Source organism: Pyrgilauda ruficollis, unplaced genomic scaffold, assembly GCF_017590135.1.
Source record: "Pyrgilauda ruficollis isolate IOZ18807 unplaced genomic scaffold, ASM1759013v1 scaffold16, whole genome shotgun sequence".
Taxonomy (NCBI): Eukaryota; Metazoa; Chordata; class Aves; order Passeriformes; family Passeridae; genus Pyrgilauda; species Pyrgilauda ruficollis.
In genome coordinates, this window is record NW_024514764.1 from 1622359 (window position 1) to 1649518 (window position 27160).

The following is a 27160-nucleotide window of genomic DNA, read 5'->3' on the forward strand; positions in this document are numbered from 1 at the left end:
CAAGAAACTGTCCAGAGATAATGACTTTTCCTGTAGATGGGAGGATAGGAGGAATATTTTATAAAAAGAAGGGCGGGAGAAGTGTCTGGTTTTACAGGACAAACACAACCATGTTCCTTTCCTGCAGAGGGTTAAAAACAAGATAAATAATCTTCACTTAGAGACCAAGTTCATCAGTATTGCCTGTACAAAAGAGAAGGGAAACTGCTTACAAGGCTGAACTGCCAACAGCTTCCCCTTCTCATTCAGACAGGAAAGAAGAGCCTCTTCCCGAGAAAAGTGACCTTCAGACCACACACACACCCCCAGTGTCTTCCGAGAGCAGCCCCTGAGCAAACGGTGCTGGAGCAAGGACGGGTGGGGCTTTTTCAGTACTGCTGTGACCCTGTGCAAAGACTAAAGCTGCTGATTCTGCTGAATCCAGAAAGCAACACCCTGCCAAGAAAAGATCTACCAGTGTATACACTCCTGCAAGCCGTGGTTCCAGTCTATGTTCTCTGCTGATGTCACTGTTCACAGAATCCCAGAATGGGCTGGGTTGGGAGGGATCTTCAGCTCACGTCGTTCTACCCCCTGCCACGGGCAGGGACACCTTCCACTGTCCCAGATTGCTCCAAGCCCCATCCAGCCTGGCCCTGAGCACTTCCAAGTGTGGGGCAGCCACAGCTTCTCTGGGCAACAAAATTAATCTAAACATTTTACCTTCAGCCACACACTGATCAGAGACAGCAGCAGCTGTAGGGAAGAGATCACAACACACCTGAGGTGAACTTTGCTCAGGCACTGCTGAAATTCAGGACAGATTTAGCATTGTGAGACTCACTTCACCCTTGTGTCAGGACACCAGCATTAAACCCACAAATAACAAAAAGGTATTACTGGAATTTTCATGTGGTTGCATCTACCAAATGCCCCTTGAAAGACCACAGCTGCAAGAACATACAGAAGATCTCCAGGTCCCAGCTGTTGGGATGCTGCAGGAATGAGAACATGGCACTGCTGGGGTGCATTTATGGGGCCTTCAGCATATGAGATACTTATATTGCAAAACACCACATTCCTCAGCTCTGACGGAGCCTCTTTTATCTCCGTGGCAGATTCCTGAGCCGCAGCCGCTGCCAGAGGAGGGTGCACAGTGAGTTACTGGCCACGGCCCCTGAGCTCCTCGTGCCTCAAGTCATTTACCCAGAGCACCAGTGACGTTATCGTGTTCAGCCCGTGTTTACTACAGCTACAAACTGATTCAGAGAAACCTGGAGTACAGGATTAATCATTACTCTTGGGATGTTGAAAAAGGATACCAGAACGGACTTCCAAATTAGGTATCTAAAAGTCCTGCATCTCCCAGGAGAGCCCCATTACATCTCCCTACTCCTTCTAATGGAATCTATAGTATGTGAGCACGGCTTTGCCTCCCACAAACCCTCCCTGCATAATTATCCCCAGCTCAGATTGCTGCTTTCTGTAATGGCTGGAGAACCACTTTCTTCAGGCTACTGAGATGTAAAGAGGAAATGTTTATTGCAAAATGCAAGTCAACCACAGCCAGTGGGTCTGGGCCATGGTGGAGGGATACAGAAATGGCTTCTTCTTCTTTTTTTGGCCTCAGAAATAGAACTCACTAAAAATAGCAGTTCCACAGGAACAAGACTGCCTGAAAATAGCTGTTTCTCAGGAGCAGGGCTGGCTGCTTCTGAAAGAAGTAGCTATTAATGTATAATTGTCCCTGAGGCTGGTTTCTGAGAAAATGCTGTACATACAGAGGGCTGTAAAGAGATATGTTCACAGCAGGGAACACAGGCACCCCTCTCTTGTCAGAGGTCCAGTGAACTCCAGTAGCTCGTATCAGTGTATTTGGTTCACTAATCATAGGCACAGTTAGATCCATCACAGCACTGGGAAGTATTTCCATCTGTTCTGGTTAAAGCAGCACTTTAGGATGCTCTTATTAGCTAGCCCAGTAAATAAGAAAGTCTCCATCAGCTTTAACTGAATGTGCACTGGTTCCTCTCCCAGGACTGAGCCAGCCTTACAAGCTAGAGCCAGCTCTGAAATCCCAGCACTTTCTTTCCACAGAAGATCCAAGAACTTTGTTGAATTGCAGGTTGTGCAATCTACTTCCAATTTCCTGCTCTACTCAGCACTTAAGAGTTTTCTTGCGCAGATGCTACAGGGCAATAAATCTTCTGAAGAATGGCTCTACATTTCTCCCACTATGGTGTTGCCTTTTAATGAGGAAAGACAAATTGCTTGTGAGATTGGCTGATTGGTTGGTTATTCCCTAAAATGTCTCACTCATCCCTCTCATAACACCATGGGTTCAACAGCTCATTTCTTCTGTCTTCGTTTTCCTTCCCAGCGCAGCCAGACAATATCTATATCGAGGCCATTCTCCTCCTGTTCTTCTCCCCTTAAGGAAAAATCCATCTGGCCAAAAGCAGCAGAGATTATCAAAAGTCCAGAAAAGGCAAATTTTGGAAAGCAGCAGCTTTAAGGAAACTGCAGTGGGGATGAAGGACAGAGGGCCTGGCTGCTGCCATCATTTCAGTCCCACAACACCAGTGCCAGAAGCCATAGTAACCTCTGCTGGGAACATCCCCAGATCCCAAAGGCTGTGGGACTGGGCTGGGTCATCACAGGATGGAAATCTTAGATTGCTCCTTCCAGGCTCTGCTCTAAGTGCTGCTTCAAGTCATATCTCCTCTGTTCACTGGTGATCTGACAATTCAGCATTCCAGTAACAGGAGAAGGTGCTTTCCACAAGAAACGTATGGCTGAAGTTCTACTCTCCAAGTGGCCCAAGGCTGGTCTTTTAGCTTGAGAAATTACTCTTTCTTTTCCTAACACAATTCCAGGAAAAAAAAAAAAAAAAAAAAAAAAATGGCACCCTGCTTGTCCTTACCCCAGGCTGCAGTTTCCAGCATGGAAACTCCTGGGAAGGTTTACATTGCATGTGCATTGAAGACCAACATTCCCAGGCTTCATTTTATCCTTGTTTGCTTAGGAGAGGGAACCAGGGATGCTGCAACCTGGATGGTTTCACATGACTACAACTGGAAAACATCTAAAACACAAAATGTACAGTGCAAAAGTGTGGTGCCTGATGTGGCCCAGTAATACAGAAGCAGGTACACCCTGTCACACAGCCATGACATCCAGCCACACCATTCTGATCCTTCCTTTCCCTGTTGCCAAGTGGTTTGTTATATAACTGCACACATAAAGGGAAAGATCTGTAAAATATAGAGACACAAATATGCTCCTTGCCTTTTTATTTTGCTAAAGTTTTGAAAAATGCCTTGGGATCCTCAAAACCAATAGCCCATGAAAGACAGAGTACTTGATCCTGTTTGATAGCAGCAGGATGAGGATTTTTTTTGCAGCTCAGATCAGTTTGATTAAACAAGCGTTTTGTTGCAGCCGTCATACAGCGCTCATTAAAAAATACTCTACATTTGTGTAGCATTTATCATCCAAGAATCTCATCATGTTTTACAAAATGTAATTAATTAAACTTTACAACTCCCCCCAGAGAGGGATAAGGAAAATGGAGAGCTGCTTTAATCCATCACTAAACTGCAGCAGGTGCTGGGGTAGAGGAAAGCAGCTTTTCAACAGCACACAGCAGCACTGGATCAAGAAGAGAACATCTCCAGGCAAAGTCACCCAGGGAATATATCACACACCTTGTGTTTGCCTGAACCGTGCACTTCCACAAAATGTTAAATGCCAATTCTTGCAGAGAAGAGGGGGATTTTTCACCCTGCTCCCCAGGTTTGTATCTCAGGCACCTGGCAGCACAATGCCTTCCACTGAATCCCAAGCAGCTCTAAAGCCCAGGGGCAGCCACGACCCTGCCTGGAACCCAGGAGGCAGAAGATATAAAGCCCCACAGCTACAAATTGCATCTCACAGTCCTGGAATGTTGTGCAAGCTGGTGCTTAAAGTGGAGGGAGGGTAAAGTCCCTTTAATCCCTTGCTTACTTCCCTCTCCCCTCCCCATCCGTAAATCCACACCTGTTAAAGGTCACCCTGAAATGAAATACATTTAAATGCTTCCTGCTGCTGCTTGGCTCCCCTGTCCTGGTCCCCTGTGATCCCTCCCAGTCCACACTGCAGAGCAGAGGGAAGGGGGGTGCCCACGTGCCCTGCTTGAATGTCAGTGTCTCATGGCTGAAATCCCACCCGACTCTTAGCTGATCTTTAGAGAGGAATCTCCCTCTCACCCGGGCTCTAGGAGCATATAGGATAACATGGCCATGGGGCAAGCTTAATTAGACAGATCTGTTATGCCACTTTCACTGCCTAGGAAAAAGGTAGAATTTGATCTGGTGCAGCCTGGGGAGGGAATGTAAAGGATCGCTTTTGTGAGAAAGTATGACAACAAAAACAGGGATATGTGCCAGGAGAGAATGATGCAAACAAACACATGGAAGGGAGATAGATGGAGCAGCACCAACTCATTCACCAGTGGTCAACACAGCCATGAATCCAATGGCAGCTGCCTGTATGGATTAGAGAAAGAGCCTTCATCTAACCCTCCAGATGAGCAAGTACCACACTGCACAGCCTGGGCTACATGTGGTGAGACACAACTGGCTGGTGGGGGCTGAGCTGTGGCTCTCCCACTGCAGCCCTGCAAACCTTCTGACTCCTTTGTGTCTTCCAAGAAGATGCTCGGCTCACCCACTGGTACAAGCCTGAGATCTCACTGGCACAGCTGTTCTTAGCTCCTTGGCACTTGCTTCAGCCTCATGTCTCCTTGCTGTCCCAGGTGAAGTGACTGCAGCTTTCAGGAAGAGAAAGCCTGGGATGCAAACCCTTCCAGTTTTCAGTGGGAAGATGTGCTGGATTGAGACTGGCTGTGGTCTGGGATCTGCAGGAAACAACATCAACAGATGCCACAGGGCTTTGAAGGCAATAATGTCCCAAAGCCACCAGTGTCTTTGGTCTGAGTAAGGCTCAATGTCAGCAACTGAGCTTCTTCCAAGAAACAACGTAGGAGAGGGAGAACAGCCATTGGCTGCTTCAGCTGGGAAGGTCAGAGAGACAAATTCCACATTTATTTTCATCAGACATAAATGTGGGAAGAGAGAATTACAAGGATTGTGCTGGAGGAACTGACAATGGATTCAAAGATGGTAACAAGGTGATTTATTTTAAACCTCTGTCACATCATTTAATTAGTCTCCAAATTCTCCCCTGATAATATGAGGCCCATTTGTACATTCCCCTTGCTGGGCCACTCACACTTAGCCAAACAGACACATGGATAAGATGGAATTTATCACGCCAATCTTCTCCCACTAATGAAGGCAGATCGCCCTGCCCTTCTGCACTGATACCACCATGCCATTCCCACTGGGTACATCTCTCCTCTTTTTAGCATGAAGAAACAGGGTTTTACTGGTCCCTGGCTCTATTTTCATGTTTGTCTCTGGGAAACAGCCTCAGATACAGCTGTTGCTGCAGCAGATTTATCTCTGAGAAAATTCCTGCTTTGGTTTTGCAAGTGTTTTAATTAACGTACATTATTTTAGTACACTTTACTACTGATAGCATGTAATTATCTCCCCACAGGTATATATTTAGCTAACCACCAGGCTGATCAAAGACTTATAAAATAAGGTACTTTTGCAACTGACACCAGATACAAGCAAAGGCCAGCAAGACAGGACCAAAGGAGGAGGGAGGAATTCCCCCTCCCCACTCCTAAACCCAGGGCTCAAATTTCACCCCTTAAAAAGATAATCACATTAATGTACACATTTTATCACAAGAGCATGAAGATGCATCAACACTGAAGTGCTGTGAAGGAGAAAAGAACTATGTACATGCTAAACTATTAATCACTGGTAAGTGATCTCCTCTGCAAAGTGTTTTGAGGTTGATGAAGGAAAATGGCTCTATAATAACACAGAGCAAGCAATCTGCTTGCAATCACAGGTTCATTCTCTCAACTGCTTTTGCCATGTCAATCCCTAGGTATTATTATCTCTGCAGGGCAATTCACCATTTTCCTGAGGAAGTCTGGCCATGGAAGAGATTTCAAACTCCACACCCTTTTCTTACCCTATTCAATGCTGGAGTCTGGTTTCCACTGCAAGCACAGTTTTAGATGAACAATGCTGAAACCCCAGCAGCTGCTCTGCTCTCACCACACCAGACAGTTCATACAATTAAGAAATAACTGACTGGATGAAGCAACCTGGGGCCATAACTTTTCTCCAAATTACTGGCTGATAGAATGTGCATCTCTCTGTTGAGCTTCTGCAAGAGCTGGTAGCCCGTGATTTCTCTTTCTCCTTGATGGCTGCAGCTCCTTAACCTGTGCTGGTGGGAATTCATCAGATTGAAATGAGTGCTTTGAAGCCAAGAGGCATCCTGTGCCAAACCACATGTTTCAGAACCATATCTGGTCCACAAACCACTGAAGGTTTGATCCTTTATTAAAAGCACTGGGTGCTTTGTCATCAGTTTCAGTGGGCACGGGATCATTTAGGTAAATCCTCGTTTCTTGACCTTCTTGAAGGCCACTCTGTGCTACCTCACACACCTGCAGACACTGTGTCTGTATATTCCTGCAGGACCACTGACCACCCAGGTGAGACCCTGAGTCTTCAAAGGGTGGCACACAGAACAGGAAATATGATCCCAACCTTCGAGGGAGGCTGTTCTGCTTTTTGCTTCTCCTTTTCAGCAACTCAGATGAAGTGTGACTTAACTTTTTGGGCCACATCTGAATCTTTGGACTAAAAGCTGCAATATTATGTGTTACACTTGTTAGTGAAGAAAGGAAATCTCTTTCGTATCCATTGACGTCTTTTGCAAAATGCTCTGTGTTTTTTGAATTCATTTCTATTTTTATTTCTACTTCTATTATTTCTATGCCATTATGTACAAACTTCACAGCATTTTCTAGAGAGGTCTTCACTAAGATGAAAACCTCAGGGCAACACTCCATTAAGCTTTTACTTTTAGAGGTTGGGTTAAACCTTCTTGAAATTGGTAGGTTTAACTGCATTTCTTTATTTAAGGTAGCTGAAGGAGACATTAAGTCTATTGTCACCCACAATACAAGATTGCTCAAGAACCTGAAGGCTCTGGGAGGACAGTTTGGAGTAGGATATTAAAAGGAAAGAAGGTTACGTGTGGATGCTACGGTTCAGGTGGAGGAAGAGACAGAAAGACAGAGTATGGAAACAAGCAGAGAACGGAAACTTCAAAGAGCCTGAACAATCATTGATATAAGACCTGGACAGAATACAAGGATTTGGGGTCACATTGCTGCCTGGAGCAGGTCTGGAGCTCTAAGCAAAGCAACTGGTTCTCAGTGTGTGAATTCTTCTGTGGTCAGGAAAAAAGGGCTGCGAGAATTCTTGTAAGCAAACAGAAACACATCAGAAACATCTTTCTTTGTCACAGATCCTCCCATCTGGATCAACCAACAAGACCCTGAGTTTTGGCCAGCAGCACAGGTCAAAAGCAGGAAATGTGCAGCAAAACCTCCTGCACATCTGCACCATTCCACTCTTCCTGCTGGGTCAGGTTAAGGTGGCATAAAGAGAACAGCCCTGCTCCTCTCACCCTGCCAGCATGGGCAGCTCAGGCCAAGGCTTGAGTCACTGCTGCCTCTAATTGAATTGGAGATGGATCCTCATTAAGGATGTCCACTCTTACCCTAACAATCCAAATTTCCCCAGATCTTGCTATAAGCAGTTTGAGCAGCTTTATGTGCTTTTCTACTCTGCAGGGAACTCCTTAAAATGAGGCCCCCGCCACTGGCTTTCTTCCTGTAGGTGAATTAATCTGCCTTGCATGAGTAATCCTATTTAAAACAATAGGTTGCCTTGCAAGAATGAGGGAGGCAAGTTTGGAGCATGATTTTCTGCGAGTACTGTAAAAAGGGCACATAGTAGTTCATCAGGGGACACTTCAGCCATAAAACGACAGTTACCGGTACAGTCCAATAATAAAATAAAGGATAATTTGATAAGAGGATTTTAAACTCATTTAGCAGGGTCTAAATTTGGAACCCTTTCTTCAGGTGATTAGACACACTATACATTCCTAATCTTACTTTCTGTTAATAAGGAAAAAAAAAAAAAATCAAGCAGCAAGCAATGCATTCCTTCTGCCTTTTTTTAAAAATGATGTGATGTTATGTTATGTTATGCTATAGAAGTACTCAATGTAAATAAATTCATTTTGGTAAAATAGAAGGTGAAGCTAGACATGGATACCCGCCTCTGATGTGTGACACAGTTCCATATATCTTCAGACAGCACAAGTCCCTCACCTCATTTAATACCAGGTAACACAACCCTGCAGGCTCCAAGAATCCTGCAGTGGCAGGAGGGAGCAGTATGGAATAAGACTCTGCGAGCTAAGAGAAGTAAAAGCTGCAGAGATTAGTGTTTATGTGGGAGCCCTGTGGGCTCCTTTCAGCGTCCTTAATTTAGTTTTCATCTCTGATCTGCACTACCGGTCCTCTGTGGGATGGAGATTTCACATCCAGGAGTCCCGGGGTGCTGTTTGACCTGTCAGGGGCAGCGGGGGAACGGCAGCTCCCTGCTTACCGCTGCAGCACTTTGCTTTTCAGCTTCAGCACAATAAACAACAACAAACCCTGACACTGCCGTGAACCTGCACGAGCGGATTTGAAGCCTCTAGAGGTCACTACACGGGGACCATCAGCCGCAGCCGCTGCCTGCGAGTGACACCTGCTGGAGTCACACCTGGTGCCACCACCCAGGGCTGCAGGTGTGCCCAGCGTGGGCCCGAACCCCCCAGCAAGGCTCTGGGGGAAAACAAAATAAATCTGGATGGCTCTTTCCCGTTTTACTCTGAGCTGGTGCAGTCTCACCTCAACTTCTGCATGCAGTTTTGGGCACCACAATACAAGATTTCAAGCAATTAAAAGGAGGGCTATGGAGATGGGAAAAGGTTTGGGGAGAAGCAAAACAAGGAGTGGTTGAGGTGACTCGGTTTGTTCTGCTGGTGGAGACTGAGGGGAGATTCATCACAGGTTGCAGCTCCTCCTGAGGGGCAGCTACAATCTCTGCTCTCTGGGAGCAGGGACAGGACTCAGGGAATGACTGGAATGTCAGGGGGAATATCAGTAAAAGGTTCTTCTCGCAGAGGGGAGTGGGGCACTGACCAGGCTCCCCAAGAAATGGTCGCAGCCACTCTCAGGGCTGCACAGGCTGTTCCATGCAGGGCCAGCAGTTCGACTCTGATCCTTGTGGGTCCCTTCCAACTCGGGATATTCTGCAATTCCTATTTCAGGAAGGTAAAATTTATCTTTATCTGCACATTAACTGCTCCACCACTCCTGTTATCAGCGTTTATCTACACCGTATACCCCAACCCAGCCTCTCCTTTTGTCTTTGACACTCTTCCAGAGGAGCTGGAGCAGAACACAGCATATTCCCACAGGGAAAAGGCATCAGTGGGCACTGAAAAAGAATTTCTTACAGTACAATAAGTGGCAATTTCAATGTATGTTGCAGTATATGCTGTCTGTGAGCACATATTTGCTATGTTAGAGCTGCAACTTAAGAACACACTGGAAAGGGTTCATTTGTGGGACATCGACAAGATTGCTTATGGAGACGTGTGAAGATGCTGATGACAACTTGTGAATTTTTCTATATTTCCTCACAATCTGAAGCACTGCAAGGAGGGCACCTGACACCCCAAAACGTGGGACGGTGCGAGGCGCTGCCCTGGGGGATTGAAGGACATGATCAGGAGTTGTTTACCATCCCCTGAGGAAGAGCACAGCTGATGAAGGGACCTGCTGGACTGGAAATGAAGGGAAAATCCCTCAGGTGCCCCAGCTCTCTGCCAGGCTGGCAGTGCCTGTGGCAGCTGGGGCAGAGTGTGCAGCCCTCACTGGGGAATTGACTCCCAGAGAGGAGATCACAGAATCACGGAATGTTAAGGGATTGGGAGGACCTTAAAGATCATCCAGTTCCAACCCTCTGCCATGGGCAGGGACACCTTGCACTAGATCACACTGCTCCAATTCCTGTCCGACCTGGCCTTGGACACTTTCAGGGATGGGCAGCCACAGCTTCTCTGGGCACCCTGTGCCAGGGCCCCATCACCCTCACAGTGAGGAATTTTTTCTGTATATATAATAACATTTTTCCCTATTTCTGATTAGTACCCATTACTCTTTGTACTGTCCCTAGGACAGCCTGGACGGGCTCAAGACGGCACCGGGACCGCCATGGCCTCTCCTGAGGGGGCCGTGACACACCCAACATGGCGCCGCGGCACACCCAACATGGCGCCGGCCCCGTCCCGCCCGCCGCCCGCGTTCCCGCCCTTCCCTCCTCCCATGAGCCCCCGCGCCCGTCCCTTCCGGGCACATCAAGATGGCGAAGCCGGGTGAGTGCGGGGGGATCAAGGTGACCGCGGTGCTCTCCTCCTTCCCTCCCTCAGCCCCGCGCTGACCGGGCTCTCTCCCTCTCCCTGCCGCAGTTCTCCTCAAGGACACGAAGCTGATGGACGTGAAGCTGGGCCAGCTGGGCAGCTGGCTGGCTATGAGGGACTTCACCCCCGGCGGCATCTTGGGGGCCATACGAAGAGGTGAGGGGGCTGCGGGACCCTGATTCCTTCTCCTGAGGGAGCCAGGAGAGTAGCACTCGAGAATCCCTGCCTGCCGGAGTGGATATTGATTGGGGGGAGAGGGTGTGGCAGCACAGGGGCTGCTCCATGGCCAGTTTTGCCTTCCCAGAGCAGTTTTTCCTGTAGCATCTCGTTTTTCCATCTGTAAATTTATTTCTCCTGTGGGCTTTATCTACTGGCAGTATTCCTTCTTGTATAAAGGGTAAATGGGGTGCCCTTAGTCCTGAACCCGTTGGCTGAAAATCTTGGGGTTTCACAGCATCACAAGTAAACAAAAAAGGATTAAAATGCAGTGATTCCTACAGATGCTTAAAGAGGAGACAGAGCCCTTATGGATCACTTGGCACCAATGTCATTTGCTGTAGATACACATCATTCAGGTAGATTTAAACACAAAATGTCAAATGCAAGTGTCTGCCTTTGATAATTCATGTGTGCAGGTATATATTGTATGGAGGAGTTAGATAATTCCAAAGCAGCTTGAGCTTATGAAAGTCATAATAACATTTAGGAAAAAAATGGGAAAATGGGAATTTTTCCCTTTTGTTTGTTTGTTTATTTTTTAAGGCTTAAGTCTGTTAACTTGGGATCACCCTGCTCAAACAACAGAGAGGTTGCTTCCTCTCAGACTTGCTTCTGACACCTTCAAATGTTTCATTAGAGCCAGTTTTTGAAGTTTTGTCAATCTAGGCTGCTTCTTTCTCTCTCAGGGTAACACACAACTCATCTGGCTGCTCTGAAAAACTTTCCTCCTCCGCAGGTCACGAGAGATACTACAACAAATACATCAATGTGAGGAAGGGGGGCCTCGGGGGTCTCTCCATGGTGCTGGCTGGGTATGTTGTCCTCAGCTACATGTGGAGCTACAGTCACATCAGTAAGTAAAAACCACGGCTGAGTGTGTGCAGGGCAGCTTGGAAGGTTGCCTGGGGAATAAAAACAATTGCCTGCTGCTGCTTTTAGAAGATTGTTGGCAAACAAACTTCTTTTAGCCATAGAAAAATTGAATGTTGAGTATTTCCTTGGCAACAAAGAAAGTTCAGACCTTGGTTCCTGTCTGACTTGGCAGCACCTAGAAAACACATGCTGATGGGTTTTTCAGAATGCTTTCTTGCCTGTAATTTCAGGTGTGGTGGTGTTTTTTTTTTGATTGTGAGTTCAGCAGGATTAACTTGCTGTGCTTTGCTGCAGAGCACGACCGCAGGAGGAAATACCACTGAAACACCCTCCGAAGGTGAAGGTGCAGCTCCTGGCACAGCTACCCTGACACGAGGCATCAGAACTATGGATATTAAACCTGTACTCTTGTGACCAATAATAAAGTGCATACACTTTACATGTCTAGAGCTGACACTCTCCTAACTGAATTGCTAATTGTACTGTGCAAATAAACTTGTCACCTGGGAGTTCCACCCCTCAGGGTGAGTTCAGAGGGAAAGCAGCTGCTCCTTGGGCTGTATTATGAACTGGGGGAGCTGTAACTGATTCCTGTTTGATAAAATGATAGCATGGGATTGCTTCTTCCTGGCCATTATGGACAGGCTGGACAAGGATGTGTTTTGATTTGAAAGATTATTTGAGCTTTGTGTGCCCTGTGGGTGTTTCTGGTTCTCAGTCAAGCTGTCACCAGGGGCTGGAGGTGTTTTGGGCAGTTTTCCATCATTGCAGAGCACTGAGATGAGACAGGGCTGCAGCTCTCCTCCTGTCACTGCCTCAGGTAACCCAAAATTTCCATCACAACTCTACCTCCTTTCACTGCTGAAACTGGGAGGTCGTTCTGAGTGGGAATATGCTTTAGACTTTTAATCCATCAAAACAAAGAAAACTTCCCTTCTTAAATGCAGCTCAAAGGAGCATCTGTGGGTTTAGCTCCAGCTCTGAGCTTCCTTATGCCCCAGTCACACCAGCACCTGGAGCTGGGCACTGCTGCCCACCTGAACCATCCTTGTCTGAACAGCAGGGAGAGTGAAAACCACTTCTTGAGGGACATGAACAATGTCCCAAGAGCTTCAGTGGTTACAGGAAGGCTTTCAGTGTTGGAAAACTGGTACTGAAGCCCAAAAGTTCCTGAGCTCATGGGGAAGGTGGTCAGACACTGGAGTTTTAGCTCCCTTTCCACATGCCCAGTTACACACAGATCACAGCTTGGTCTGAGGGGGGCACAGTGTTACCAAAGTGTCTGATGGTCTGTGACTCCAGACTTGAAACTTCCACAGTGAAATAACTGCAGTCATTGACACCGACACAGGCTCTGGTCACTTCTCTTAATCCAGCCACATTTACCTTGTTCTTCAAGAAAAAGAAATTCACAGCCAGCTTTTGCCATCAGTACATTTCAATAAAAACAAAGTATAAAGGCAGGCAGCAAATGAAGAGATGGGGCAGAATCAGTAAGGCTCACATTGTGGGTATTTTTTTTCTTTTAATTCACATTTTGTCATTGACCCTTTTGAAATAGTCATCTCAAAATAAATGGGGTTTGTGTTGAAAAGAAAAAAAATGCTTTCAGAAGGAATCTCTACCAACACTTTAAAAGCAGTGTTCCATAAGAATATACAGCTCCACTTCCTGCTCTCCAGTGTGGGAATACCTGCTCAGTGTGAGCTGGATGATGGGGGCTGAGACAAGGCTCTTCTATTCCTACTCCAACCCGTGCTCTTGTCCCTCCTTTCTGCAAGTGGGAACTGAGCACAGATGCAGCTTTCCTATAATCATTGTTCCTTATTGTCTGGCTAACCAGAGAGATGCCAGTTTATTCTCCCCCTGATCAGGTCTCTCCCAGAGGATTGATTTCTAACCTTCAGTACAGCAAGAAGCACAGAAACAAAGTGAGTGGACACAGGTTTTACTGCCTGATGTACGTGAGGGGTTTCGTCAGCCACCAGGACAAGCTCACCAGGCTGACCTGGAAACAGGACTTTGCTTTTGAAGAGCTACAGGACAGCAGAATCCCTGCTTCCTCACTGAGGAGAAGACATTGCAAGTGTTAAGTTTTCCCAGTCAGACTTCCTGCTTCCACAGGGAGGGCTGAAACGCTGCAGATTCTCCAAAGAGAAGTGGCAGAAGGAAAATACTTTAAAGAAACACTGGCCTAAGATGTGTTTATGTGGAGTGCTGCACCAGTAAGGGCTTGGTTTTTCTACTGGCTTTTAGATCTACCTTTCATAAGGGCTCAATGAACACAGGCGGAGGCCAAAATCGATTTTAAAAAGGTTAAAACTTAAAAAAAAGTTGGGAACAATTACAAAAATGTTGCTTAGCAGCAGCCAGCCTCTGACCAGTTCTTTCAGTAATGGCATTAAAAAAACAACCTGATTAATAGCTCCAGACATTGTGCTAGGCAGAAACCTTTCCTCAGTGGTAACAGCTCCCTTGCACCTTCCTGCTGCTCCTTCACTGTCCACTGAGAAAGGCCAGGTGTCCTTTGGTGCATCTGTTGGCATAATGACCTTTTTCACCACACTGAAAGAGAAAGAGACAGGAATTATTGCAGAGATACAGCTCTTTCCTCCTAGCTGCTTTATTAAGGCATCCAGCAACTGCTCCCACTTGGAAGCCTTTCCACACGTGGAATATGCAGCATTTAGCAGGTGAAGTGAAACAGGGTATCAGGAGGGACAGGATTTATGGGCTGCTACCACACCTTGGAGCAAAAATTGCTTCTATGCTGGGAGTAACCTGATGCCATGTTATTCTAAGGCATTTCCAAGGAGAGAACCCTCAGCACTCAAGGAGGATTTCAACATTTAAGGCTCCTCAGACTACTCCACGTGATATGCACCATATCCATGGGGGCTCTCCTGATCTTCATGAATAAACAGAGAAAAGCACCTCTGAACTTGAGAAAGTCACAGATTCGTGACTTTGCATCTTGAAGCTACTCAAACACAGAGAAATGCCAGTATCTGTGCAACAGCCTTCTCCAGATCTGTAATTTACTTGCAGATTAAAGAGGCAGCTATTAAAGGTTTTCAGTGAAATGGATTCAGCTATTTAATATCCCTGTCCAATCACAGTGACTTTCACCCAAACAAGCACCTAAGGCTCAGAGCTGACATGTAAAATGTTGTAACTGTCAGGGCTAAAGGGACAGGAAGACTCTTTGTCCCTTTCTAGTGACTGTGGCTTTTGTGGAAAAATAAGGAGATGGAAACTTGAGTGGCTCCAAATTTTCCTGGTGCTCCTCAATGAGCAACCAAGGTGAACAACTCATTCCTTGGTTTGAGAACACAGGGTGCATTTACAGTCAAACATTGAGCAGGCTTTGCAAACCTAATTTCTGTTACTTTCAATGACCTTCCTGGAAACAGGAGAGAAGAGAATCTACACCCACCAGTGTCAGCAAATCAGCTTATGAGACAAAAAAATTACTATTAACTCTTATTTTGAAATGTGCAGCTTGGCAGTCTCCTTTCAGTCTTTGGGGCAGGGTTTTCCTCTTTATTAGCAGACAGCAAAGTCCTACAGAATTTGTCGTTGTCACAGCAAGGCAGAACTCAAGGCCAATTCCCACAGCTGTATCCAGGCACCACACAATGTCTACTGAGCAGAATTCATAAACCTTTTTACACTGTGAAAAAGCCTTTTGCTTTCCCTCCTGAGCCCTCCCCTCTGCATTACCTTGTAGCAGGTGACCTGCTCCAATGGCCGGGGTCCTCTGTTCCCACTGTTGTTATTTTGAGATTGCATGACTCCAATGACTTGGGGTGTCCTCTGTTGGGTAGGAGAAGAGTTCTGACTCGTTAAGTGCATCAAGGATAAAGATCTTTGTGGTTTTTGTTTTGTTAAGAAGGGAAAAGAGCACCCCATATGTCAAATGATCAATTTTCCTCCAAATCTGTGTGTGGGTGCTCTGCCAGCTGGAGCACCAGAAAGAAGAAATCAAGCACTGAGCCTTACAAAGCCCAGTGATCCTGTTTTTCTCTGGAAAGCAGATTTGGAGAGTAGGTTTAGGCTGCTAAAATATCATTGCCATCATGGAGGGATGTCACCCTGATTACAAAACCTGGCAGACTGCTGCACAACCACATCTGATGTGTTTCTGTGTAGCGTGGGAGTGTTCTGTGACATGATCTCCATGTGAAGATGGAACAATTGTGGGGTTTCATCACTACAATGGCACTCAGGGTTGCTCACTGTTTAATTCTCCCTTCCAAACCCAAGAGCCTGGGTGCCCAGTTTTGACCACCTGACAACCTATTCTATTTTAAAGCACTGTGGGAGAGGTTTGAGGGTGGCTGTGTGGGGAGGCAGGGAATCTGGGTACCTTTTGCTGTGTTTGTGTTGGCTGAGGCAGTGGTGGTTGCTCTGTGGTTCCCATTGGCAGTTCAAACCGAGGGCTGGTTTAGATGGAAACAAGAAAATTGATTCTCAAATCATATGCCAACATTTTATCATCAGCTCAGTCAAGTAACTCCAAACAACAAAACATTCAGCCAGTTAAATCTGGCTCACAGGAAACAGACCTCCCCCTCCCCACTTCTCTTTACATGTGTGGTGCATATCCCTCTGCCTTCTGGAATATAAATCCATGTGATTCCACTGCACTGATGGCACCTAATCACCATGCCAGTCTTACTGGGAACTCCCTGAAGAGGCCCTGCCCCATCATAGACTGGTTTGGGTTGGAAGGGATTCAAAGCTCATACAGTTCCAACCCCCCTGCCACAGGCAGGAACACTTTGAAATATCCCAGGTTGCTCCAAGCTCCATCTAACCTGACCTTGGGACACTTCCAGGGATGGGGCAGCCACAGCTTCTCTGAGCAACCCATGCCAGGGCCTCCCCACCCTCACAGGGAAGAATTTTTTTCTAATGCCTAATCTAAACCTACTCACTTTCAGTTTGAAACCATTCCTCTTTGTCCTGTCACTATGTGCTCTTGTAAATACTTTTTCAATCCTCACATCAGTAAAAATTTGGCCCAGCTAAACACTGGCAAATCTCCAAACCATTGGGAAGCACGGGAGCACCCTCATTTGACATGGTACCAGACCACAAGGGAAACACAACAAGGCTGCAGGGCAGGCCTGGAGCATACTCACTGCATGAATTTACAGGCAGGCCCCTCTGGACAGAATCCCACCAGGTAATTCACACAAATGACTCTCCGAGTGTGCCGATGTCTGCACAGGGGACCTGCAACAGCACAGAGCTCAGCAGTTCACATCCCATACATCCACATCCCAGCAGATCCCAGCACATCCCCCAGCAGATCATGCAAAGATGGAACAGCAACACTCCACCTTGATCTGCAGGCACAGGAACAGAAACTGTGGGAGGCACATACCGTGTTTACAGAAGCCTCTGTCATACCAGGGACAGTCTTTGATCTTCGACTCCGGGTCAATGTGCAAGAATGGACATTCCTTGTTACTGCATTCCCCTGTACCAAAGGCAAACACATTTCTCAGTCAATTGTGCAGGTTTGAGATCAAAATGACTCTCAAAACATTACCTGGATCATGTAGCTCCCACAGAGCTGTTACCAACATTTGTAAGTTCAGGCACAACAGGCTCACTGCCTGCCTTAACCTCCATGAAGAGCTCCAAGGGCTCACCCCTAGTGAGCCAAGTTCTACCAGACTGGATGATTTATGTTTTTAAAAAAAATAGGGGAACTAAATTTGAAAGAGTAGTCATGGTAACAAAACCCAAGCATTTAGTGCACCAGAAGTGTGGAGAAACTACAAATTGCACACTAACCTCAATCCAAGGAAACCTACAAGAGTGTAAGTTTCTGGCACCAAGTTGCCTCATTATGTCCAGATCTCCAGAGCTGGAAAGCAAGTGCACAAAAGTTTTGCACGCCCATGCCCTCTGCTGCTCATCAACTCCCCAAAATCAGAGTCATGCAAAGACCAGCTGCTCAGCCTACTCATCTCATACCCCAAAAAAATGAACTTAAGGCAAAAAAAAGCAGTAAAAACAGCAGTTTCCCCCCTCTTCCTGCAAGGGACAAGCAGTCAAGTGAAGACATCTACAGTACATCACAAATTTATGTGGATAATAAGGTGAAGCATATCTGGAAAAATGTCAATCTAACATCAGACACAGAAGAATGTAATGCTCTGAGGAGGGATCTTCTTCAGACTCCCACACCTGTAGGAGCAACTTACCAAATTTGGAGTAGAAGTAACACTCAGGCATCTTGGTCATGTCATACTCGTGCAGGAACTCGCACTGGTCTCCCTTTTTGCACAGTCCACGCAGCCAGTGTTTACAAACAACTGTCTTTTCCCCACTGATGTGTCTGAACGGGCACATGCCTCCTGTGGAAGGGTGGGTGGGCCAAGGAGAAGGCAAAGAAGAACAAAGTGTGTCACACAGGGCAACAGCAACCCCTCTGCAAGAGGGGTTTCAGAAGACATCACCTATGATTTCAGATTTAAGTGATAACAGCAGAACAGGGAGCTCCAAAACAGCCATGTGATACCCCCCAATGAGCTTCACAACAGTCTCCAGCTCTTAATCCTGGCAACTACAAACCACAGTAATTAAGAGGCAGATCCACTGCAAAGTCAGCTTATGGTGAGTTCAAACCTTTAACAGTGGCTTTGCTTATTTACTTCCCAGCTCCCTTAAAAAAACACCGTTATTTCCCAATTACTGCAGATATTCCAACATCCTTCAGAGTCTTCTCCTCTATCTAGGTTATCCCCTCAGCTTTACAAAACAAGAGCACTATAAAGTGTGCTGGAAAATCTGTTTTCACCCCCCTCCCCCCCATCCTGTTAGAATAATTGCCTTTTCCAATGTTCCACAAAACTTGCCTTTTCCACATGCTGCCTTTAAAAAAAACTCACAGACAGCTGCGCCCGATTCTGTGGAGAGAACAAGGAAACATTATTTATTTTATCAAAGCTTCATGGCAACCTTTAAAATATTTCTTGCCCTAGGAAGAAAATCTAATCTCCAACATCAAGAGAAAAGCAACATTTTGGTTTGGGGAATTTAGTGTCCTGCAGGAGTCCCTTGTGAAAGCCTGGCACTCAAAAATATCTGTTTTCTTCTTGAGGGACAGTAAGGGGAGTTTGCAGAGATTTGGAGGTGCTTGTTTTGCTTTTCAGCTATTTAAGTTCTTGACTGGGTTTTCCTCTGGTGTTAAGTCAGTCATATCACAGAACATCCTGAGTCGGATGGGACCCAGAGGGATTAAAAAAATCCAACTCCTGAATGCTGTATTTGTAGTTATGGCATTAAAAGTCTTATATTTCTTTACCAGTACTGCCTGAAATAACCATTAGCATGTTATCCCTTGCAGATCCTGACAATGAGGAATATTCAAGGAAGTTAAACACAAGTTTAGCAGCCCAGCCAGAAAAATTAATCAAACTATGAGTCTCCTGAGTCTGTATCAGAGTGATACACCTAAATACACTGGATATACCTAAAGTTGATGACTCCTCCCATCGAAATACCTCATCTACCAAAAGGGAATGAAAAAGCAAATATAAAGTACTGTGCAGGAGAGTGATGCTTATACACGGTAACATCTCAACTTTAATTTTCCAGCCTGGCTGGAATTTCACTACGTAGAATTTCACTAAGTAGGAAAGGAAAACATCTGGGTGGATATACCTAAAGTTGATGACTCCTCCCATCGAAATACCTCATCTACCAAAAGGGAATGAAAAAGCAAATATAAAGTACTGTGCAGGAGAGTGATGCTTATACACGGTAACATCTCAACTTTAATTTTCCAGCCTGGCTGGAATTTCACTACGTAGAAAAGGAAAACATCTGGATTATGACAGAAACCTCACGGGGAAAGCGGAAGCTGGGTGGATCTAAGGGTAAGACCTGAGGAAGACGCTCAGATCCCTGCAAACCTCCCGGGCACCCCAGCCCTGCCCAGCCCACCCTCCTCGGCCCCGGCCCGAGCCCCCCGCGGAGGAGAGAGCCCACACGCACTGTCCATGCCAGGGAAGGGGAGCGGCTGTGCCCCCAGCTGCTGCTCCACGGCCAGCTCCAGGTCGAACGTGATGTGATCCACGCTGGCGATGAGCTCTTGCATGGTGGCAGCTGGGGGCCGCCGGCAACGGGAAGGTAGGGGCGGAATGGTGGCGGTGTTGGAGGCGGCGGCCGGGCGGGCCCGGGCGGGCCCAGCCCGGCCCGCTCCGCTCCTCGCCGGCAGCGCCTTCAGTGAGGGGAGGCGGCGGCGGCAGCCCCGTGGCCGCCCCGCGCCGCCCGCCCGCGGAATGACGGGACCCACGGCGGGCACGGCCGCCCGACGGGCAGCGCGCGCGCTCCGGCCAATCAGCGCTCGGAGCGCCCCCAGCCCGGCGGGCAGCGCGCGCGCTCCGGCCAATCAGAGACTAGGTGGGGACACGCCCCTTCCGTGCGCGCAGGCGCCGCGGGTCAGGGGCGGGGTGAGGAGGGCCGGTGTGAGGGGAGGGCTGGGGTTGGGTTCTGATCCCGCTCCCGCTCCCTTCCGGGGACAGCGGGCGCATCATGGGCTCCCTGCGGCTCCTCGTCCCCCGCTGGGGCCGCTACGCCTCCCCCATTCTGTTGCAGGCGCGGTGCGCAGCCCCCGGGGTTGGACCCGGGCAGGCGCCGCTCCTGTCCCGGCCCCCAGGCCAGGGCCCGCTGCCGGGCTGGAGAACGTGCAGCTCCTCCCAGGCCTCCTCCAGACTGCCCGGCAGCGACCCCAGAGAGATCAGTGCTGGCAGCTCCGCTGGAGCTACCGAGGAGCAGAAGGATGACGATGATGATGATGAAGGTGTGGAGTTCGGGACGCTGTCTGATAAATTTTCCTCTAGGAAATATTACCACAAAACCACAACGCGCTTTCGGGATTTAAAGCTTCGAGAAGAAGGAGAAGAAGAACCAGAAAGAAAACCTCGACGTGGCCCTAAGAACACTCCATACTGGTACTTCCTGCGGTGCAAGGCCCTCATCAAAGAGGACAAGGTTTGAGCCCAGCTCTTCTCTTGTTTTTAATGGCACTGATGAAAGATGCAGCTCTGACCAGTCTCTATCACTTGGTATCTTTACAGAAAGAATTAAAATAAGAATTTCCTGTAGAATCATAATAAAACAGCTTGAGTTGGAAGAGACCTTAAAGCCCATCCAGTTTGACCCCCAGCCATGGCAGGGACACCTTCTACTACCCCAGGGTGCTCCAAGCCTTGAACCTGGCCTTGGACACTTCCAGGGATCCAGCGGCAGCCACAGCTTCTCTGGGCAACCTGTGCTAATGCCTTGCTTCCCTCACAATAAAGGATTCCTTCCCAATATCTAACCTAAATCTCTTCTCTGTCAGCTTAAAACCATCCCCCCCATCCTGTTACCTCATACCCTGGTCCAAAGACCCTCCCTAGCCTTATTGTGAGGAGCCCCACACTGTGTAGGACTTGGCACTACAATCTGCCCACAGCTGCATCTATTAATATCCGTTGCAGTTGATTCTCTTGCTGCCTCATGATGGATTTTTCTCATCCTCGTAGCTGGCAGAGGCTCTGGAGCTGTTTGAGGTGCAGATGCTGAAGGAGGAGCGTGTCCAGCCAGAAGAAGGCAATTACACTGTTCTCATTGGTGGCTGTGGCAGGGTTGGCTACGTGAAGAAGGCATTCAGGCTCTACAATGATGTAGGTTTAACTTCTCCCTCAAAGTATTTCCTAAGCTAAAAGCATTTCAAGCATTCAGTCATGTTACTTTGTCTCCAAAATGCCTTTGTGTTAATGTTGGCACCTTCTTAGCCTGAAGCGCTTAAAAACAAGTTAAAAAACTCAAGCTGTCCCTTTGCAAAAAGTCTAGTTCAAATCCTTCTTCTCTTCCTCTAGATGAAAAAACGAGGGTTGGTCCCCACAGAGGCCACTTACACAGCCCTGTTCAACGCCTGTGCTGAGTCTCCCTGGAAGGACTCGGGGCTGCAGAGCGCCCTGAAACTGCGGCAGCAGCTGCAGAGCAAAAACGAGGAGCTGAACCTCATCACCTACCACGCCCTGCTGAAGGTCTGTGCCCTCTGCTCAGACCTCAGGATGTGCTTGGATGTACTCAAGGTAAATAGGTTGCTTTTCTCCTGTTAAACCTATTCTGTGCTGTGGTTAAAGCTCCGGGAAGTTGATATGTTGAATTGGGTTTTAATTTCATTTCCAGCAGAGATAATTACAGATCATGTGTTTCTGTTTAATTGATCTTTATTGTCATACAGTGAAATTGTATGTACCGAAATCTAAGCTTAATTACCTAAAAGGGGGTAGTTTTGGCTTTAAAACTGGCTGGGTGTGTCCAAAACTTGTTACATCTATCCCCAGAAGATGAAGGTGGTATTTGACTTCACCACACAGGATAACTGGGAAGTTTAATGTTCTCTGCTCTTTTTGGAAATTGTGCAGAAGGGCCATGTCCTCACAGCTGAGACCTTCAGCTTCCTTCTCATGAGCTGCATAAAAGACAAGGAAAACGGCTTCCGATTTGCCTTGCAGGTTTGTCCTCCTGTTCTGAGGGGAGGGAAAGTGCTGCTGCGTTTAACTCATCACCTGGACACATGGAAATAGTGGGGTGGTGAAATTGGAGGAGTTCAGTTCCTCCTAGCACAAGTTCTGAAAACCAGACTTTGCTGAGGACATCTCCTGTGCTGGTAAATAACCCTGGATCATCTCACAGGGCTCTCCAGCTCAAGGTCCTTGTCATGCTGTACATTCACTCCTTGTCACACAGATCCCATTACCAGGTGTATTTACAGGCTGCTAGAGATGCTCCTGTTATTTAATACCCATCTTCCCCTCTCCAGGTTTGGCAGCAAATGAATAAGCTGGGAATAAAGGCCGACAGCCACACCTACAACCTGATGCTGCGTGCAGCCAGAGACTGTGGGATCGGCAATCCCGCTGTGGCCTCTGAACTCCTGCTCAGTCCCCCTGAGAACTCAGCTCAGCTAAAGCTGCCACCTGGCAGGCAGAAGGAAAAGGTGAAAAATCAGAGGAAGAAGGGATCAGAGAGTGCTGCTGTCCAGCTGGATGTGGAAGCTATGGAAAAGCAATTATTTCAGGAGAGTTCGGTGCAGCCCGAGGAACGGATCCAGCAACAAAATGAAAACGTGGCTCGGGCTGAAGCAGAACCAGCTGCTCCTGACAGCCCCAGTGTCACTCACAGCAGGGCTGGAGCCTTGGTGAGGAGAGCCCAGAGTGAGCTGGAACAGAAACAGCCACACCCAAGCCAGAAGCTGCCTTTGTGCAACCTGCCCAACTTGTTGGATTCCAGGGTGGCTGACACAGCCGTGGTTTCCCTGGGGACAGTGGCCACACCATCCCATAGACTGGCTCTGATGGGGGATGTGGAGGGATTCTTGAACAAAATGAAAGAGGACAATGCAGAACCCAACATTAAAACATTCACATTACTGGCTGAGCTGGTGGAACCCCAAAGCCCCTCAGAGTCCTCTCTGCTGGCATTGCTGGATGATCATAAAGTAAAAGTAGATGTGACCTTCTTTAACACTTTAATGAGGAAGAGAAGTAAACTGGGAGACCTGGAGGGAGCAAAGGTGAGAGAAAAACCTCAGAACCAGCCTCATCACCACTTCCTTGTCTCAGACTTCTCTTTGCTGAGACCCATTTCTCTGTCCACAGTGGAAACTGGGATCTCACACCGTTTCCCAAAAGGTGGTGCTTGGGTTAATTTCTAAATATTTAAGGATTCTGTTCTAGCATGTCCAGTTCCCTGTCTGGAAAGCTACAGTAAGAATTTTTGGGAAGTGATGCCAACACTTGTATCTTGCAGAGCATGCTGCCAGCTCTGGTGAAGAGGGGACTGTCACCTAACATGCAGACATTTTGTAACTTGGCAGTTGCCTGCCACAAACAGCAGGATGGACTGCAGCTGCTCTCGGATTTGCAGGTAATCAAAGAAAAATCCTCTGCTGCTTGGGGTCTGAGCTGCAGGAAGAGGCAAAGTGAACTGTTAATGCTTTTAAAAGACCTGCTGAGGTTTTTGTGATGAGTGTTTTTGTTCTCTGCTCAAAAACATGCAGCTCCAGAGTAGCTGGAGCTCAGGTGCTGGCCCTGCACAAGCAGCTTCACAGGTCCTCTGATGAGAGCTGTGCTCCGTGTGTAAAAAGTGCCTCTCTGCCTTTTCCTTCTGCAAGTCCTGCACTAGTCAGCAGATAAACTTGTTTAACTGCAGAATTTGTTCTTTCCAGAGGTCTGGAATAACTCCCAACAAGTACATCTACAGCAGCCTCATTGCTGCTGCTGTGAGGCAGCTGGATTACAGTTACCTCACGGAGATCCTGCGGGACATGAGGAACAAGCAGGTGCCTCCCAATGAGGTGATCATCCGGCAGCTGGAGTTCGCAGCGCGGTACCCTCCCAAATTTGACAGGGTAAGGAGCCACGCCTGGCAGGCTGTGAAGGCTTCACAAAGGACACCAGCAAGGGAGGGGAATTATAAATATGACTTAATGTCTGCCTGAGTGTCCTTTGGGTTCATCTGGTCTGGCTGATTGCTGTTTCTTTGGTAGCACCTTGTAGCTCCTGCAGGCTGGTGCTGAAGTGAGCTCTCATCTAACAGAAACTTGTTCTGTTGGCTTTCTCTTTGCAGTACAAGTACAAAAACCCATACCTGGAGAAGATTGATGGTTTCCGTGGCTACTACTACCGGTGGTTAAAAGTTATGGCTGGAGAGGAGACCCCCCACCCCTGGGCCAAGTACAGGACAGCAAAGCCTGGGGGGCAGGACAGCGAGGCAGAGGCTGTGCAGGAAAAGGGAGCAGGATGCTGAAGTTTCAAGTTCTTCCAGCACAAGGAAGATGCATGCCTTGATTCTTTAAACTGGCTTGTAGAAAAGCTGCTTTGTGGATCCCCAACCCCCAGTTCTTGCAATAGTTACGTAATAAAATATTTCCTTTTGTTTTAAGGAGGAAAAAATACATTTTCAGTGAATTTCCTTCAACTGATGAGGACTAGAGAGGCTGTATTTTAGCAAACCCTTTGCAAAACAAGGAAGAAGCAAAATCAGATGTAACAGGGGTTTAGGTCAGTGCTGGTTTTGTCTGTGTCCTGTCACTCCCCATGTGACCTCTGAGTCTCTAGACTGCTGGCATTCCTGAAGGGATCTGTGCATTAATTCCAGGTTACAGACCTCAGCAGAGAATTCCAGTGAAATACAGCTTCCATCTGCAAGGGAAGAACTCAGACTGTACATTTGGGAACTGTATTTCCTTTCCACACAGCCTTTTAAATGGACTTAGTTGAGAAAAAACCCAGAGCAGCTCACAATGTGCAGAGCACCCTTCAAGCACCCAGAACACATCCAACAGAAGAGGGGCACAGTGTTTCACCAGAAGATCACACCACTCTCTCAGGAAGGCAAGCTTTATTTTAAAATAAATGGCTACACAAAACCCTACTCCAAAGCACCCCCCGTTTATGCACGATCCAGGTGATCATGCTGATGCTTTAATTTAATACAGAAATATCCCATCACAGAAAATGGCTGTAATTGCACTCATAGTCCATTGAGGAGGAGGAGGAGGATGTCCCCAGAGTTCAAAACACAAGTTTGATGGCAAAAGGCTTCACCCAGAGCAGCCTCTGCATCCACAGTGAGTGCACTCAATGATTCTGCCCTGAAAAACAAACATGAGGAGGGTGTTACAGCCAAGCCACAGCCAGAGCAGCAGGCTCAGACCTCCAGGCAGGGAATGGCTCTGAGTGGGAAGGTTTCCACAGTCTGGTGTTATTTCCCATACTTTTAACAACCTTAAATGAATGCCAAAGCTGGCAGTAACTTCAGCACCAAGTGGACACGAGTTCTACCAGCAAAGGCAGAGGAAATGGCCAGGAAGAGCAGCACTGCTCCCTCTGCTGTCCCTGAGCTGGGAGAAGTCAGAACAACTACTGCAGGGCAGAGGAACAAGCTGGAGACTCACCACTTCCAGCTTGCTTTTGGGGACCCTGCAGATGCAGTTGGTGCCAAAGTTGGTGTCCCGAGTCTGGATGCAGCGCAGGCAGCACAAGTTCTCATAGCCCTGCTTCTTCCACTTGGCAATCAGGTTTTTGTCAGCGTAGCCCTCCTTGATGCAGTACTCATAGAGCTCTGGGGAGGAGCAGACACTGTCACAAGTCTCAATCAGCAGTTCCCAGCTGTAGTAACCAGCAGGTAAAGCTGGGCAGCTGCCAAGCCTTCCCTCCATCCTCCTTCCCCAGAAACCTGATCCCACCGACTCCCAGCTCAGGGGCACCCACAGGTGAACACCTCACTCACCCCAGTTTGCCCCTGCCCTCCTCACCTCTGCTGATTGCTTTCCTCTTGTAGAAGAGATCAAAGATGTAACGTGTTTTCTGGTGGTGGATCCTGAAGATGGGCCAGAGGGACTCCACTTTCCTCTTCCCTTCGTGTGGCTCTGTCTCAGCTGGGAGGGAACACAAACACCAGGTGACCAAGTGCTTCCCTCACTCACTTTGCAGTGAACTGTTCCAAGAACGTTCATAACTTTAATACATGGCAGGGATGAGGCTGAGATTAATGGGAGGAGACTCAAATGAGAGAGACCTGACCTGGAACAGCTCCTTCAGGATATAAAACCAGTGGTAATGGGATGATATGACCCACACTGGGATCGGGGGTGACTTCTCCCGCACAGGAACTACCACACACCCATGAGCTTCATCCCTAAACCAGCTGTAACCAAATCTCTGTGCTCCAAACCCCCAAAATTAGGGACCAGCATGGCCCAGGATCAACCTGCAGCACCACTGGAGGCACAGACACAAAAAAGGTTCCCCTGTATTCATGAAGCAGCTCTTGTGAGCTTCTTTTGGTGTCCCATCCCTGAGAACACCCACTCACCTTCTCTCATCTTCTGGTCCAGCTCATCCAGCGTGGGCTCGATCAGCTCCCAGCCATCCGGGGGAGGCTTCCTGCTCCTCTTCACTTTGGGCATTGCCTCGGCAACGAGAGGGCCAAAGGGCAAGGGGAACTGCCAGCACTCCCTCAGAATCACTGGGAAAAACGGAAGGAAAACAGCTGTCAGATATATTTCTCCTAAGGTTTCTCTGCCCCTTCCCGTTTTCCACTAAGGATAAAAATGAGCTTTACGGAGCTCGTGAAAGAGGTGAAAGCTCTGTAACTGCTGATAAGTCAGTTTTTCTCTTCAGCAAAGTGCGGCAGCCACTCCTTCTCCGAGCTAATAACTCCCGGTGATGCAGAGGCCGCCGGGCCCGCCCCGACAGCCCCACAGCGGAACCCGGGGCTGAGGGGAGGCCGCAGGTCCTGGTTCCGATTTCCGTGCTGATCCTGATCCCGGTCCCTGTTCCTGATCCCTGTCTCCCTCCCGGTCCCGCTCACCGCCGCTCCGGTCGCGCCGCCGCCGCCGTCACCCGGGGTCCTCTCGCAGCCCGTGGCCGCGCCCCCTGGGCTGCCCCGCGCGCTGCCTGAGCACAACGCTGCCCGCCGCCCGCGCCGCCGCCCCGAGAGAGGCGAGAACCCCCGGGGGGAACCGGCCCGGTCCCGCCGCCCCTGCGGGAGCACCGGCAGGGCGGCGCGGGCAGCGGAGCGGCGGCGCTGCGGGCAGCAC

At 48.1% G+C, this 27160-nt stretch overlaps 4 protein-coding genes across 5 annotated transcripts; 2 read left to right on the forward strand and 2 right to left on the reverse strand.

Moving 5' to 3' along the window:
* The first annotated feature begins 10329 nt into the window (after nucleotides 1-10329).
* ATP5MF (ATP synthase membrane subunit f) lies at nucleotides 10330-11974 on the forward strand. Its single transcript, XM_041462037.1, has 4 exons — nucleotides 10330-10398; nucleotides 10492-10599; nucleotides 11399-11515; nucleotides 11830-11974. The coding sequence occupies exons 1-4, from the start codon at nucleotides 10386-10388 to the stop codon at nucleotides 11856-11858; spliced, it is 267 nt and encodes an 88-aa protein (XP_041317971.1). The 5' UTR covers nucleotides 10330-10385; the 3' UTR covers nucleotides 11859-11974.
* A 1055-nt stretch (nucleotides 11975-13029) lies between these two features.
* Nucleotides 13030-19868, reverse strand: CPSF4 (cleavage and polyadenylation specific factor 4). Its single transcript, XM_041462032.1, has 8 exons — nucleotides 19552-19868; nucleotides 18411-18461; nucleotides 17757-17909; nucleotides 16928-17023; nucleotides 16683-16776; nucleotides 15905-15977; nucleotides 15259-15351; nucleotides 13030-14100 (listed from the first exon to the last, which is right to left on the reverse strand). The coding sequence occupies exons 1-8, from the start codon at nucleotides 19652-19654 to the stop codon at nucleotides 14032-14034; spliced, it is 732 nt and encodes a 243-aa protein (XP_041317966.1). The 5' UTR covers nucleotides 19655-19868; the 3' UTR covers nucleotides 13030-14031.
* A 141-nt stretch (nucleotides 19869-20009) lies between these two features.
* On the forward strand, nucleotides 20010-24498 carry PTCD1 (pentatricopeptide repeat domain 1). The gene is made up of 8 exons (XM_041462031.1): nucleotides 20010-20550; nucleotides 21087-21227; nucleotides 21423-21641; nucleotides 21966-22067; nucleotides 22376-23128; nucleotides 23365-23481; nucleotides 23783-23965; nucleotides 24184-24498. Exons 1-8 carry the CDS (start codon nucleotides 20092-20094, stop codon nucleotides 24361-24363), a joined length of 2154 nt encoding a protein of 717 aa, XP_041317965.1. The 5' UTR covers nucleotides 20010-20091; the 3' UTR covers nucleotides 24364-24498.
* A 444-nt stretch (nucleotides 24499-24942) lies between these two features.
* Nucleotides 24943-27109, reverse strand: BUD31 (BUD31 homolog). Of its 2 annotated transcripts, none has more exons than XM_041462035.1 (5): nucleotides 26932-27109; nucleotides 26434-26586; nucleotides 25874-25996; nucleotides 25514-25680; nucleotides 24943-25210 (listed from the first exon to the last, which is right to left on the reverse strand). In XM_041462035.1, exons 2-5 carry the CDS (start codon nucleotides 26525-26527, stop codon nucleotides 25160-25162), a joined length of 435 nt encoding a protein of 144 aa, XP_041317969.1. In that variant the 5' UTR covers nucleotides 26528-26586; nucleotides 26932-27109; the 3' UTR covers nucleotides 24943-25159. The 2 variants fall into 2 exon arrangements, with proteins under 2 accessions (XP_041317969.1, XP_041317970.1); XM_041462036.1 differs by lacking the exon at nucleotides 26932-27109 and adding an exon at nucleotides 26683-26914.
* Nucleotides 27110-27160: the final 51 nt, after the last annotated feature.

What these genes read in the sequence shown, in the direction of transcription:
- BUD31 (XM_041462035.1), bottom strand. Translation starts at nt 26,527, where the DNA reads ATGCCCAAAGTGAAGAGGAGCAGGAAGCCTCCCCCGGATGGCTGGGAG. An exon ending in GAGGAAAGCAATCAGCAGAG is followed by an intron (nt 25,681 to 25,873) that starts GTGAGGAGGGCA and finishes GCTCCTCCCCAG; the next exon opens with AGCTCTATGAGTACTGCATC. An exon ending in CCAAAAGCAAGCTGGAAGTG is followed by an intron (nt 25,211 to 25,513) that starts GTGAGTCTCCAG and finishes TTTGTTTTTCAG; the next exon opens with GGCAGAATCATTGAGTGCAC.
- ATP5MF (XM_041462037.1), top strand. An exon ending in CTTGGGGGCCATACGAAGAG is followed by an intron (nt 10,600 to 11,398) that starts GTGAGGGGGCTG and finishes CCTCCTCCGCAG; the next exon opens with GTCACGAGAGATACTACAAC. An exon ending in GTGGAGCTACAGTCACATCA is followed by an intron (nt 11,516 to 11,829) that starts GTAAGTAAAAAC and finishes GCTTTGCTGCAG; the next exon opens with AGCACGACCGCAGGAGGAAA.
- CPSF4 (XM_041462032.1), bottom strand. Translation starts at nt 19,654, where the DNA reads ATGCAAGAGCTCATCGCCAGCGTGGATCACATCACGTTCGACCTGGAG. An exon ending in TTACTTCTACTCCAAATTTG is followed by an intron (nt 17,024 to 17,756) that starts GTAAGTTGCTCC and finishes CCTTTGGTACAG; the next exon opens with GGGAATGCAGTAACAAGGAA. An exon ending in CAGAGGCTTCTGTAAACACG is followed by an intron (nt 16,777 to 16,927) that starts GTATGTGCCTCC and finishes GTGCTGTTGCAG; the next exon opens with GTCCCCTGTGCAGACATCGG.
- PTCD1 (XM_041462031.1), top strand. Translation starts at nt 20,092, where the DNA reads ATGGGCTCCCTGCGGCTCCTCGTCCCCCGCTGGGGCCGCTACGCCTCC. An exon ending in GCTTCCGATTTGCCTTGCAG is followed by an intron (nt 22,068 to 22,375) that starts GTTTGTCCTCCT and finishes TCCCCTCTCCAG; the next exon opens with GTTTGGCAGCAAATGAATAA. An exon ending in AGCTGCTCTCGGATTTGCAG is followed by an intron (nt 23,482 to 23,782) that starts GTAATCAAAGAA and finishes TGTTCTTTCCAG; the next exon opens with AGGTCTGGAATAACTCCCAA.